The following is a 14,684-nucleotide window of genomic DNA, read 5'->3' on the forward strand; positions in this document are numbered from 1 at the left end:
CCATTTGGAGACATTAAAAGTTTGACTCCAATCTTATTCCTTAGACAGAAATTTCATGTGAACTAAAGATTTCACATTAAAAAAACAACACACAACTTAGCTTTAGCGGTAGAAGAGAACATGTGATACATGTGGCCTCTCTCAGAATATGAAGATAGACACTTGAACAACTGACTCAGTGTGGGGAGGGCCTCTCTAAGCAATGTATAAAACTAGAAGAAAAATTAGACTAATTTCTGCTTTAGAAACTCAGATGTCCACTAAGGACAAAATATTTGCAAAGCCTGATACACAATGGGTAGTTTACTCTGCGTACTTGCAAGGATGTGTGTAAAGAGATATTTGTGTTAGCAGTTGTAGTGCTGAGAGATAAGGAACAACTGAGTCACCAGCAAGATACTGGTTTAAAAAATACAGAAAATACAATGGAGAACCATACAGTTTTAAAGAATGATTTGATTTAGATACACTTACGTAGAAAATACTTCAAAATAAATTGAGATGTAATCATTCTGTGTGTGTGTGTGTGTATGTACATTGTGTGCTCTGCTCTCACCTGTATGTTTTCAAAAGGATGTAGTAGCATATAGCTAATAACATTTTGCTAGAATAGTAAACAGTGAATGGTCTTAAGAGAGAATTTCAGTGAGGAGGAAAACTTCAACATACTCTCTGGTACTATTTAAGTTTTGTACTGTTTAAATTTTTTAAGTTGCTAAATATTTTCCCCTTTGGTTTTAGTGGTGATATCTCTACTCATTAATCTGGGAAACCCCATAAAAGAAGTACGAAGGGCCTCCATTCTTTGTCTCCAGGCCCTCAGTGGAGTGGTGTCTCAGTTCCACCTGGTAATAGATCATTTGGTTCCTAAAATAGAGGAGATCACCTCAGATGCCACCTATGTTGCTCAGGTAAACTCATCATCAAAGAAGACTGATGGTGTGCGCATGCCTGTGTATACCTGTGAACGGTTTTGTCCTCTTTTGACATTTTGCTTTGTAGGGATTTTGATCGAGTCAAGTCACTGAATTTGGAAATTGATGTCAATATCTGCACAACTTTCTCTTACCGTTTTTGAAAAAGATAGCATACAGTGTTTCAGTATGTGGCTTTTGATAGTACTAACTTAGAGGTATTGTACCATTTCCTGTTAAGGTTTCAACAGGAAATGAAAAATGATTCACTATCACGTGATTTGGAAAAGACTCTTCTATGATCAGTACATTTAGCCTTTATAGTTTCTTAACCCTTTTTTATCTGATTTTCTTTTTGGTGTGCTAGGATTTAGCTACTTTATTTGAGGAACTACAGAGAGAAAAGAAACTGAAATCTCATCAGAAGTTATCTGAAACTTTGAAAAACTTACTCAATTGTGTATATAGTTGCCCATCTTACATTGCAAAAGATTTGGTGAAAGTACTTCAGAAAGTCAATAATGAGGTATGTGCAATTCAGGTGGCTTACACATTCCATGTAATGTTACTAAACACTATTGTATCCACTAGTGAGTAAGGAAAACATTTGCAGGAGTTACAGCTACTCACTCAGAAGTGAAATTTTTCTTTCTAATTTGGGAGAGGGAAGTGAGATGTAGAAACAGAGGACACAAAAAGCAAGTACTGGTAGGTTTTTTTTCTATTTAAAAAAAAAATTGTATGTTATCCCTACTTAATCATTTACTTGAAGTGAATTTTAAAAAGTAAAAATATGGGGAAAAACACTGAAGATGCACTGCTGAGAAAACTGTTGGTTTGTGTCTTCTGGTGGAAATCCTACACAAGATAATGTATTTGGACATAAGCATGAACATTCCAGAATCCTTTGTTCATTCATAAAATGTGTGTGTTTGAACATTAATTCTGGGGGAAAATCCACAGCTTTCATTATGTTGTCAGGGAGGCCTTGGCACAAAGGAGGTTGTGAATCACTGGTTTTTGTGATGGCACGTGTGATCAGACGGTTGCAAAGTGCATGGATGCTTCACTAGTCTCAGACTGACTGCAATGTGGAGAACTAAAGCAGGGGTCAGTGCAGTGAAAACCACATGATCAAATTTTCCTAGTGGCAGCCAACAGATGGCATTGAGCGGCTTTGTGTCATCCCTTGTAGTTTAAACTAGGAATTGACTGTCTTGTTCTGTGAAAGACCAAATAGTAAATATTTGTTCTGTGGGCTCCACAGTCTTTCTTGCAGGTGCTTGGCTCTGCCATTGTATTGTGAAAGCTGGAGCCAGTTATGTAAACATGAGCTTGGCTGTATTTCAGTAAATAAAATTTACCAAAACAGGTGGACCTCTGGATTTGGCCCACGAGCCATAATGTGCTGGCATTTGGTTTAGTTGTTAAAGACCTCACATACATAATTTGGAAGCTCTGTTTGAGGAAATATGCAGTGTTTGCTAAAATTTATTTTTGTGGTCGAAAACTTTAGTTTGTGTTTCTTGTTATCAGAAAGTCTTGGGATACCCACAAATTACTCCTCATTTCTGAAGGGTTTAGAGCTTTTGACCATTATAAACTGAACCATCAGAGAGAACCTGAGTGCTTAATTGGATTAAATAGCCTTGCTCCTGTCCAAGGGATCATCTTTAATTGTTTTTTTTTTTTCTCCAGGCTAAGCTCCCAGGCTTGCAACATCGTATCTTGGGATGTCTTTGTAAAGCAAGCAAAAATAGGTGTCAGTATAGATAACTGTTTGCTAATAAATTTCTCCAACTTTAGATGGTGCTTTCTCAGCTGTTGCCTATGGCTGAACAACTGTTAGAAAAAATCCAGAAGGAGCCGACAGCTGTCCTAAAAGATGAGACCTTTATTTTACATCTCACTCTGGGAAAATATAATGAATATTCAGCTTCCCTTTTACATAAGGACCCAAAGAGTCTGGATATATTTATAAAAGCTGTACATACAACAGAGGAACTTTGCACAGGAATGCCAACCATTCAGATAACAGCTCTTGAAAAGGTCAGTGACTTTTTTCAAAGACTAAAGTATGTTCAGGCTCTTAAAATTTTGTAATGTTTTACTTGGAGAAGCTAAAGTGGACTGGACATGTTTTAAAATGGATATGATCTGTTTGGCCTGCTTTTGCAAAATTGAGTGATACATATGTGTGATAAAGCTGCAGTTTAGCTGACAATGGGAATGATATTACATCATAAGAAAGAACTGTTTAAAGGTCATTTTTGGGATTCACATTTGTTGAGCTCAGTTGCCTTTTTTCTACCTCCTCTAGATTACAAAGCCATTTTTTGCAGCTATATCAGATGAAAAAGTTCAGCAGAAGCTTTTGCGCATGTTGTTTGATTTATTGGTGAACTGTAAAAATTCACATTGTGCTCAGACTGTTAGCAGTGTTTTTAAAGGGGTAAGTTACACAGTTTCTATAATTTATTTATTATTGTTCTCTTCCAAGTAACACCATGTTTAATCAACCTCTGATATCCAGTGCTTTTAGAATGTCAGATGTTAGCATTAATAAGAATCATGGACAAGTTTAGCTCCTAGAGAAGTGCAGAATCAAAATTATAAGTCTTCACCATGATTTTTATTTTGTGAAATATTTATATTTTAACCAGGTTGGGTATAGTGTTAGTTTGGCTCTTACATTAGATGGGATCTATCTGTTTTATGCAAGGATTTTCAACGGAGTGTTACTTAACAGAGTACTCAAAGGGTTCTACTTAATTTAAATAGTTGTTTGATGACATGTATATCATGGAATTGAGCATGTGCTCATTGGTTTATATGTATATTAAAACATAGCTGTACGTCAGAACAACCACTTACTTTGTTGAAAACACAGAAAACAAATTCACAAAAATAGGTGCTAGTATGGGGAAGTCCTACTATGCAGATTCACCAGCTCTCAGTATTTAACATATTTTCTTAGATTTCTAAGGTGCAGATTTCTAAGTGAAACAAATTAAGGTGCAGAGCAGTGTGTATACTACACTCCTGTTTGTGTGGTGTTTTTTTTGTCTTTATACAGCTGTTAGGACATGGAAAAGAATATGGTGGCATTTGCCTTTGGGGTTTGGGATTGGTTTGGGCTCTGAAGTCCTAGGAAAATGTGAAAGTGGACATGGACATTTAAGTCAACATCTGTTTCTCTAATTTTATCCCATTGAAGTGTGTCATCAGTCATTCTTCATTCATATTTCAGATTTCTGTTAATGCTGAACAAATCAGAATAGAACTGGAGCCACCAGACAAAACAAAGTCCTTGGGCACAATTCAGCAAACGAGAAGACAAAAAATGCAGCAGAAGTAAGAGCTAGGAGTGCAATGAAAACATGCTGTTTATTCCTCGGGCCTTGAATGTTATGAAACCGTTATAATTTTTTGATGCCCATTAATTTGGCATACATAGTATGATAATTTTTACTTTGCATTGATAGTGTTTGCTTTTCAAATATTTTCTGTTTCCCAGAAAATCACAAGATCTAGAATCTGTTCAGGAAGTTGGAGGTTCTTACTGGCAAAGAGTAACCCTCATCCTAGAATTACTGCAGCACAAAAAGAAACTAAAAAATCCTCAGATACTGATACCAACTCTTTTTAACCTGCTGTCAAGGTACTGACACTTGCCTTTGCATTTGATCTATGAGAGAATAGGATTCTAATTCATGCACATCTTACTTAACATTCTTTTTAAAAATACAGTCTTTTCTTAACTAGTCTGTAAAATAAAGCAAGTTAAGTACTGTAGTTGAAAGGTTAAAAGAAAGTTGTTAGGTACCCATTGTCAATGCCCAAATTGATCATCCTCTTGTGTTGTATAGTGAATGACCATTCCCCTTATAGCCTGTTTCTTAACTTTCAGCATCGAGTTCTTGGGGCATCCTTACTTTAAAGATAAAGGGAGAAACCCGCTATGGTTTTTAGGTATAAATTACCAGATAGCTGTAGTGTTTGCCATTGTATTGTAGATAAAACTTGTTTTTGTCTGAAGAGAATGTAATTCTCAAGGTGGTTCTCTAAGATTTCAAATAGGTTGATGGAGAGTACAACAGAGAAGAGAGATAAAATTTGACATTAAGCACCTGCCCATATGAGAAAAAAAATCAGTTAGAATCTTGTGTTTTATAGGCTGTGTTTAATGTAAATATTTTAGTTACTCCTAATTAAATATGTATTCTGGAGAGTGGTCATTAATGCATAACTGAAATCGTGTAACTTCATTTCCCATTATGTCTTTGCCGGGGGTTCCTGAAGGAGCTTAGAACCTCTGCCACCGGAGCAGGGAAATATGGAATACACCAAACAATTAATTCTTAGTTGTTTGCTCAACATCTGCCAAAAACTCTCTCCAGATGGTAGCAAAATACCAAAGGGTATGTACTTTGTTGGAAGGAAACCATGGAAGGATTACTTGCTTTGCATGCCTATGTACATACCACTTAGAGATTTTTTTTTTTTTCCTCCTCACTCTAGATGTTCTGGATGAAGAGAAGTTCAATGTGGAATTGATCGTTCAGTGCATCCGTGTTTCAGAGATGCCGCAGACCCATCACCATGCCCTTTTACTTTTGGGTACTGTTGCTGGAATATTTCCTGTAAGTACTAATGATTTGAGACTTCAGCAGATATTTTGATATTTTCTTTCTTCAGTGGAAATGCTTAAGCGCTCACTGGTCTGAATTCAGGCGACTTTGGGTCTTATTGGTGGGACTCTTAGCCCTGTCTCTTAACAGTTGTGGCACTGTAGCTGGTTGATCTTGCTAAGCTTCAGGTCCTCTTGTAAAATGGCAATGATAGTAACCTTCTTCGTAGGATTATTGTGAGGATGTGACTGGGTAGTTTATGGTTTGCACTTAGCACAGAGCCTGGCACCATGTAACTTATAAGCAGTAGTGTTGGTGTTTCTTGACAAAAATTACCATCCCATTGTCCTCAGACAGCTTTCGTCCAGTGAGTTGAGAAAAAGTACTTTGATTATAAACTACCTCGGCTAGAGAAATCATATTCCTTATAGAAGTACATCTTTTGAAGGTAATTGAGATTTTTTTTCCTGTTGGGGATTTAGGTCACAGGTTCTTAACCTGGGGTTCTCTGGGAGCTTTAGCGGTCTTTCAGTATACTAAACATCATGTAGATTTTATGCATATAGGACTTTTTTCCTTGAAAGAGAATCAGTAGCCCTCAGAGGAGTTGATAACTAGAAACAATTAAGAATCATTGATATTTTTTCTTTGCTTTAATTGAAATATAGTTCATTTACAATAAAATTCATCCATTTAAATAGATTTTACTATTCACTGATTTCAGTATGTTGACAAAGTTGTATAAATATCACCATTCTCTACTTCCAAAACATTTTCATCACCCCCAGAGGAAACCCCATACTCATTAGCCGTCACTCTTTATTCCTTCTATCACTATAATTTCTGCCCCTGGCAAACACTGATCTACTTTCTCTCTCTTGGTTTACCTGTTCTGGACATTTCATGTAAATGGAATCCTATTATACGTGTGCTTTTTAATGCTTTACTTCTTTCACTTAGCACAATGTTGTCAAGGTTCATGAATGTTGAAGCTTGAATCAGTATTTCTTTTTTTATGGCCAAATAATATTCCAGTGTATGTATGTGCCAGATTTTGCTTATTTGTTGGTCAGTTGACAGACATTTATTTCTACATTTGGAGTATTGTGAATTATGCGCTGTGAACATTTGTATATGAGGTTTTGTATAAATATGTTTTGGGTTCTCTGGTATATACAGAGGAGTGGAATCTGTGTGTCAGAAGTTAACTTTAACTTTCTTAGAAATAGCCAAACTGTTTTCCAAAGCATCTATATAATTTTGTACCCACCGGCAGTTACGAGAATTCTAATTTCTCTAAACCCTCACTGCTAGCTGATCTTTTTTTTTTTTTTTAAGTCATCTTAGGGTATGTGAAGTTTCTTAGGATTTGGATTTTGCATTTCCTTAAATGCCTAATGTTGAGCATCTTTTCATGTGCTCATTGACCATTTCTTTGTCTTTGGAAAAATGTCTTTGGGAATCCTTTGCCCATTTTTAAATGGGGTTTTGTCTTCTTTTATTGCTAGACTATAATGAATCATTGATATTTGGTGTGCTTAAAATGGAAAATGTTGAAAGATGTATTTTCTTTCAGGATAAAGTTCTACACAACATCATGTCTATTTTTACATTTATGGGAGCCAATGTCATGCGTCTAGATGATACTTACAGTTTTCAGGTTATTAACAAGACTGTGAAGATGGTTATTCCAGCACTTATTCAGGTAAGCTGTCTTTATACCATCAGTAGTTTTTTATTGTTTAAGTGTGCTCCATACCCAACATGAAGCCCACCACAAGGCTTGAACTCATGACCCTGAGATCAAGACCCAAGCTAGTAAAATCAAGAGTCGGACGCTTAACTGACTGAGCCACCCAGGTGCCCCAGGTTTTTTTGTTTTTTTGCTCTTTAAATTTTTACATAGTATGAAAGTAGAAGTAAGTGACATTAAAAGCGTTTCTGAAATGCTCAGGTATTTGTGCTTCTTATATTTCAGAATGCTGAAGCTAATAATTAGTTTTAGTAACAATGTTCATTCCAAAAATACAAGGAAACATGCGTAACTCGTTTGCTGTGCTAAAAGGGTAGAACTATACCTGGGGCTTAATGTTATGCTGACAAAGTGAATTTAAATTTGCCGTATATTTCAGGATGTTGCACTTGGATAATACCATTATGCAGGTTAGTAGAGGTAGGGCATTTTAGAGCTACAGTGGCAAATTGGTTAATTCAACAAACATTTTCCCAGTGTTCTCTAAGAGCCATGTACTCAGAGATGATTGAGTCTCTGCCAGGAAGGATGAACCATTTGAAACTAAAAATCATCCTTAAAAATGAAAGAGCTTGATCATCTGCATGAATTTTCTGTTTACCCCCACCTGTTGTTAATGTCTTCTTCACATTATTGGCCATTCCAGGGATGACCGTATTCAGCACTCATCTTCTTTTAATCTTGGTATTAGGTTGATACTCTCTGTGTCCAACAATTGGCAAGTACAGGACATAGATGTTAAAAGAAAAATAACTGTATGCATCAGCATCATATATGCCAGTTGAATAGGTCTGTGCTGAAAGAGTTCAGAATAAAAGACAGCACCCATGAGCCAGAAAGACCACAAAGTTTCATAAGAAATACAATTTGAACTGATAGGAATGGAGGACAGGATTTGCTTGATGAAATGACAAGGTCCGGGAATGTGTATAGTGTGTGTGTGAAGAATATAAATTAGAGTGATGTGTGGAGTGTAGAGTGTTGAGACAGGGAAAAGTAGAGGGCATTGGTTCATTCATTCTTGCATTCAACAACTGTATTTGGAGTATCAGTTCCAGAGTTTAATGGTTTGAACATTAGTCTGTAAGCAACAGGGAGTTTTTGGCCTTTTCTGTGTTCTGCTTAGGTAGATTATACCCATTTTTCTCCGGGCAGAACACAAATCCTTCTTGTTGCATGCAGGCTCCCAGTTGGCCTAAGAGCAGACTTGTTCTGAGTACCACATACTTGGGATCTGTCATTCAGTACCTCCAGTTGGTATCTTTCCCCACGTGAATCTTGTTCATACAGATGATAAATCTTCTTTGTGGCGGGGCTCACATCCTACATGTTGTATTCCCCTCAGGGCTATGCAGTCCCTGGTATGTAATCTGTACTCACTGAATATTTACTAATAGGTCCTTGCTTATTCGTGTTCTTTTGATCATTTTTGGGGGGGGGCACATCTGAAGGCCTTCCCAGGTCTACCTGAAAGCTTCCTTGTGAAGGGTTATTTGCTCCTACTCATTGTCTCTGCTTGCTGTTCTGCAGTCCGATGGTGGAGACTCTGTAGAAGTCACGAGAAATGTGGAAGGAATCGTGGTGAAAATCATTAACGTGTTTGTGGACGCGCTGCCGCACGTTCCAGAGCACAGACGCCTGCCCATCCTTGTTCAGCTTGTTGATACATTAGGTGCAGAAAGATTCCTCTGGGTTCTCCTCCTCCTGCTCTTTGAACAGTATGTCACTAAAACAGTGCTGGTGGCTGCCTATGGAGAAAAGGTCAGAGTTCAGGGCGGGGTGACTAGAAGGAAATGTTGATGTTTCACACATACTTCGTGATACTTTCCAGTTCATGTGTAGGGCCAGTGATGCTTATTTCTGTTATTTACTTATTTATTTGTTTGTTTATTTTTTAAAGATTTTATTTATTTATTTGATAGAGATCACAAGTAGGCAGAGAGGCAGGCAAAGAGCGGGGAGGGGGGAAGCAGGCTCCCTGCTGAGCAGAGAGCCCTACGAGGGGCTTGATCCTAGGACCCTAAGATCATGACCTGAGCAAAAGGTAGCGGCTTAACCCACTGAGCCACCCAGGTGCCCCATTTATTTATTTATTAAAGATTTTTATTTATCCATTTGACAGCACAAGCAAGCAGAGTGGCAGGCAGAGGGTGTGAGAGAAGCAGGCTCTCCACTGAGCAAGGAGCCTGATGTGGGACTTGATCCCAGGACTCTGGGATCATGACCCTAGCCAAAGGCAGATACCTAACCAACTGAGCCACCCAGGCGTCCCACTTCTGGCCGTTATTTAACAGTACTTGCTCAGGACTGTTTTAAAGGATGTTTTTGACTTTTTTTTTTTTTTTTAAGATTTTATTTATTTATTTGACAGAGATCACAAGTAGGCAGAGAGGCAGGCGGAGGGCGGGTTGGGGGGGAGAGCAGAGAGCCCAGTGTGGGGCTCGATCCCAGGACCATGACCTGAGACCTGAGCTGAAGGCAGAGGCTTTAAACCACTGAGCCACCTGGTGCCCTGTTTTTGACATTCTTTACGATTGCTTTCAGAGCCTGTGGCACTCCGAATACCCTCAGTAGCAACAGATGATTTGCTGCGGGTGATCGTACTTTCCGGAGAACTGGTCCGCAGTGCCATGCTAGATGGATCTGTTTTAAGCCTAACACAGTCCAGCTATAGAGTAACTAAACTGTGTCTCTTGAAAATGGTTTTGAAGGCATTTCATGGGGAAGGGGAGGAGTGTCAGGATCATCAAAATTGTCACAACACTGGTGATTGTTTTTAAGAGCCCTATTTGCATAGATGAGGGTAGAACTTCTAGGTCAAGGCTAGGCTTTTAAATGACTTTTTACACAGAGGATCGGGGATAGGTCTAGACCTACCCTAAGTAAAGGAACGTATTTTATTCTGCTAGAAATCACAATGCAGATTTTCCTGGAATTAGGCCCACACAGTTCTCATAAATTGGCTTTTTTATGTAGGACACTTCGTAACTCATTCATCTGGGATACACATGACCGTAAGGAACAATACGTAATGCCTTTGCATGCTAAGAAATATTGTTAAAGCATTTCCCTAACGTGCACTTACTAACAAATTGGACAGGTATAGTTTTATTACCTATTTCTCTTCTTTGTACAGGATGCTATTTTAGAGGCAGACACTGAATTTTGGATTGCGGTCTGTTGTGAATTTAGTGTCCAACATCAGATACAAAGCTTGATGAATATTCTTCAGTACTTAACAAAGTTGCCAGAAGAAAAAGAAGGTAAGCATTAAGTGTTAATTAATGTTTCATCTGAAAAATTAGGAGAAGCAGAAGACCGTGCATGTTATCCTTAGAGCACATAGTACGTTTTTAGAAGGGTTTTTTGCAAGTAACTTAATAATTTTTAACAAGTATATGATTGTGTGTCTTCTCAAGTCCTTGTGGAAAATAGAAAGTAGGACTTCAGCTCACCTCTCCTCACACACTGGCTTTTTTACTGCTGGGCTTCTGTGGATGTGTTGTCTGTAGAGTGTTACCAGGGGCACAGGTCGCATTATGGTAAAATGACAGCAGGTTAACAGGGACTTAATAGCTGTCTCTTGTCTTCCCATTAAAATATTTGTGAAGAGACAGGAAGAAGAAAAACAACACAACTTTGGTAACTAGGGGCGCCTCAGTGGCCGTTGGTTAAGCATCTGGCTTTGGCTCAGGTCATGATCCCAGGGTCCTGGGATCAAGCCCCATGTCGGGCTCTTGGGTCACCGGGGAGCCTGCTTTTCCCTGTTCTTCTGCTTGCCATGCCTCCTGCTTGTGCTCGCTCTCTCTTACTCTCTGTCCAGTAAATAAAAAAGATCTTTAAAAATAAATACTAAAATTTTGCTGTGTATGTGAGTCTAGAATAAAATTCCACAGATTCCAGCACCAGTGAGCCTGGTTTAAGAAAGGGTTTGATGTGTTCTTCATTCTCTGCCCTTTGAAGCAGAGCAGCAAGGAGTCCACAGGGACTATTTTCTGTACAGCTAGCTGATTTGGCCCTGCAACAGCTTGTCTGATCCTCCATTCTGCTTAGGTCTGGCAGGGACAGACCAGCCTGGAGAGCTGTATATAGTGACCTGTTTATGGAAGAAGTCTTCAATTTGAGTCACTTTCTAGGACAGTGTTTTCTAAGAGGCCCATTGTGGACTTCTAATTACTGTATCTTCAAACCCTTCTATATTAGATAACTGTGGATATGGGATTCTACAAAGTTTTCGGGGACACATCTGTGAACTTTTAGAATTAATTAAACATTGAAGCTAGAGAAGACCCTTCCTTTATTCTGTCCCGGGCCACTAAGTAAATGCCTCTGTGGCTTCAGGATTGGGAATAGATGCAGTACTGAAAGACGCATTTTGTAGTGCTTTTGTCTTTCATTTACTTGTCTCCATTGCCTTGGGTTTTTTTTGTTTGTTGTACTCCCAGGGCTCTTGGATATGGTAATAGACATCTTTCACTAATTCAGAAGATGAAAAACTGGGTGTGACAGATTCACAAATTCCAATCAGAAAATTATATCCCATGTACCATGCTCTTTATATCCATATCTTTCTAAAGATTTCACATGAAGATGAGTGAGGTCACTTGTCGTCTTGTTCTTTTTCAGAAGCTGTTCCCAAAGCTGTATCAACTAAAAGTGAATCACAAGAAGAAATGCTACAGATTTTTAATGTAGACACTCACACTAGCAAGCAACTGCGGCATTTTAAGTTCTTGTCTGTGTCCTTCATGTCTCAGCTCCTGGCTTCCAGCCATTTTATCAGAAAGGTGATGTGTTTTTTAAATGTATTTATGAAAAAATTATTTTTTTGAAGGAACTATTTTGAAAAAATTAAATTTTTTTAAGGAACTATCATTTAAATTAGTAAAAAGAGATTGGCAAATATAAAAACATGAGGCAGCCCTTAAAGATGAGAAAAATACAGTAGACTTTACCATAAACTCTTTGGCGTGATCTGTTATGGCTGTACACATGTAAACCCTGCCACTCCGTAGTTCCACTCTCAAGCGGTACACAGGCATACCTCGTTTTACTGTGCTTCACAGGTGCTATGTGTATTTTTTTTTTTTTTTAACAAATTGTAGGCTTGTGGCCTCATGCACCAATTTTCCAATAGCAATTGATCACCTCAAACTTTTTCATTTTATTTGGTACGGTGACCTGTGATAAATGATGATGACTTGCTGAGAGCTCAGGGGATGGTTAGCATTTTTTAGCAATAGGGTACTTCTAAGGTATGTACTTTTTTTTTTTTTTTTTTAGATACAACACTATTGCACATGTGATAGACTACAGTTAGCATGAATATAACTTATATGCCCAGGGAAACTTATATGCCCAGAAAGTTCATTCAACTCACTTTACTGTGATGACTTTATTGTGCTGGTCAGGACCTGAACCTACAGAATCTTCGAGGTATGCCTGTGCACCCAGCAGAAACATACATATGAGCCAACGTTTAGCATACGTGCTAAAACACATTGAGGAGAACTCCCGTGAGAGCAGTAGTTGTGGTAGCCCAGAACTGGCAGCAAGCCAGGTGTGTGTCAACAATAGATGAAGTGTCCGTCGTCATAAATGGACACGAGTGAATCTCAAAAAGGTAATAGTAAAAGAAAACAGGCAGACACACAAGAATATGCCCTAATTCCAATTGTGTAAAGTTGAGAAACAAGCACAACAAATCTGTGGTGTTAGAATTAAGGACAGTGTTTACCTTTGGGAAGGAGGCAAAGAGTAGTAATGAGATCAGGTAGAGGAAGGATTCTGAAGTGCTTCTAATTGCAGGCTCTTTCTTTATCTGCATACAGCAAGCTCTGTACCTGTGATTTATATGTCTTCCTGTTTGTGTGTTAAACTTTACACACAGGAAGAAGGAAATACAGAAGCAAAATGAAGAGAAGGAAGGATTGGGAACATCAGAGTGGTTGAACATTAGAAAGTCTGTTCTGTGTCTACTGCATGAGCAGGTCAACAGGGGAAACCATATGACAGTTGAAGAATTTATAGAGAAATCATTAGATAAAATCAGTACTTATCATGGTTTAAGAAAAATCCTCCTAGCCTCCAACATGAATGGGAACGTCCTTGGCCTAATGAAGATACCAGAAACTGGTTTATATCACACTTCTTAATGAAACAGACATTGTAAAGTCTGGAACAAGGAGGATGTCCTGTCCTGTCCCATTGCCGTTTCTATTCCGCAAAAGAATGGAGCCTAAGAATCAGAAAACATGGTCACCAAACTCCTAGAGCTAATAATTCGTTTTGCAGGCTTGCTTGATAGGGGTTAGTGTGGACACTCCTGAGGATCCGTCTGCCGAGGACAGTGGTGGTACACGAGCAGTCGGAGGGGTCACACCCGTACAAAAGCAAGGGAGGTGATGATGTGGCGGGAGCTTTGCGAAGTAGGTGGGGAAAGAGAACTGTCCTATAACTAGAGCCACCAGGGTTTGTTTTCCATTTGGGGAAGGAAGACTGATCTCACACTGTATACAAAAGATAATTTTAAGTAGATTGAAAAGGAACACTTAGAAGAAAATTGAGAACAGTGTAACCAGAGGATGGAGATTTAAAAGTTCAGTTCAACAAAAGGCCACCATAAACAAAATGAAAAGAAAGCCACAGATACAAAGTTCATCAATTCAGTTCCCCTAAGAACATCTGGCAGAGAATATGAATTCACTAAAAAGGGAACAGAAATGGCCAATTAATATGCAATGAATAACGTTCCTAGTAGGAAGGAAATTGCAGGTTAAATGGTAATGCCACTCTGATGTCCCTCAGATTGGCAAAAATTTAAAAGCTCTTTCTACCAAGAAGTGGCAAGGCTGTGAGGACATGGTTATTTGTGTCCACAGTGATGGGTAAGGTCTCTGAACAGGGACTTCAGAAAGCACGCAGCAGTCTCCAGGTTGGAGATGTGCATCTCCTCAGATCTAGCCATTCCCTCTCTTGGTTATGTGCCCTACAGAAAGGGGCCTGCTTCTTCAGGGAGATAAACAAAAATGTTCTTTTCGAACGTTCTTACCAGCAGAAGACATGGACATAAACCAAAATGTCCATGGTAAACAGAGGTGGACAAGCAGATACGGCGTGGTATGTCCTGTGGTGTGTGCAGGGAGCACTGTGTGCCATTAAATAAGCACTAGGACGACATGAGTTCCCGTAGACAGATCCCAGAACTCCCATATTCCCAGAAAAGCACATTGCCAACTGCTGTGTACTCTGACTTCATTTAACGGCAGGTTCAAGTTGGTGGGGCTGGGGGTATTGGGAGAAGAGAATAGGGAGCAGTACACGGGACTACACCCGTATCTGTAGTGTTCAGTGTCTTAAAATCTGCTAAGAGCTAAGGAAAGCATT

At 38.8% G+C, this 14,684-nt stretch overlaps 1 protein-coding gene across 2 annotated transcripts in view; it reads left to right on the forward strand.

Moving 5' to 3' along the window:
* Positions 1-14,684, forward strand: part of HEATR1 (HEAT repeat containing 1) — a 47,656-nt gene that overhangs the window by 23,073 nt on the left and 9,899 nt on the right. For both annotated transcript variants that reach the window (XM_032883105.1, XM_032883106.1), the window contains exons 21-32: positions 742-911; positions 1,282-1,440; positions 2,721-2,963; positions 3,235-3,366; positions 4,165-4,268; positions 4,432-4,575; positions 5,217-5,335; positions 5,436-5,557; positions 7,122-7,250; positions 8,829-9,059; positions 10,435-10,561; positions 11,925-12,085. In XM_032883105.1, coding sequence (XP_032738996.1) covers positions 742-911; positions 1,282-1,440; positions 2,721-2,963; positions 3,235-3,366; positions 4,165-4,268; positions 4,432-4,575; positions 5,217-5,335; positions 5,436-5,557; positions 7,122-7,250; positions 8,829-9,059; positions 10,435-10,561; positions 11,925-12,085 — 1,841 coding nt within the window. The remainder of the gene's footprint in view (positions 1-741; positions 912-1,281; positions 1,441-2,720; positions 2,964-3,234; positions 3,367-4,164; positions 4,269-4,431; positions 4,576-5,216; positions 5,336-5,435; positions 5,558-7,121; positions 7,251-8,828; positions 9,060-10,434; positions 10,562-11,924; positions 12,086-14,684) is intronic.

The sequence above is a fragment of the Lontra canadensis genome, unplaced genomic scaffold (assembly GCF_010015895.1).
Source record: "Lontra canadensis isolate GAN:19392208 unplaced genomic scaffold, GSC_riverotter_1.0 scaffold85, whole genome shotgun sequence".
Lineage (NCBI taxonomy): Eukaryota > Metazoa > Chordata > Mammalia > Carnivora > Mustelidae > Lontra > Lontra canadensis.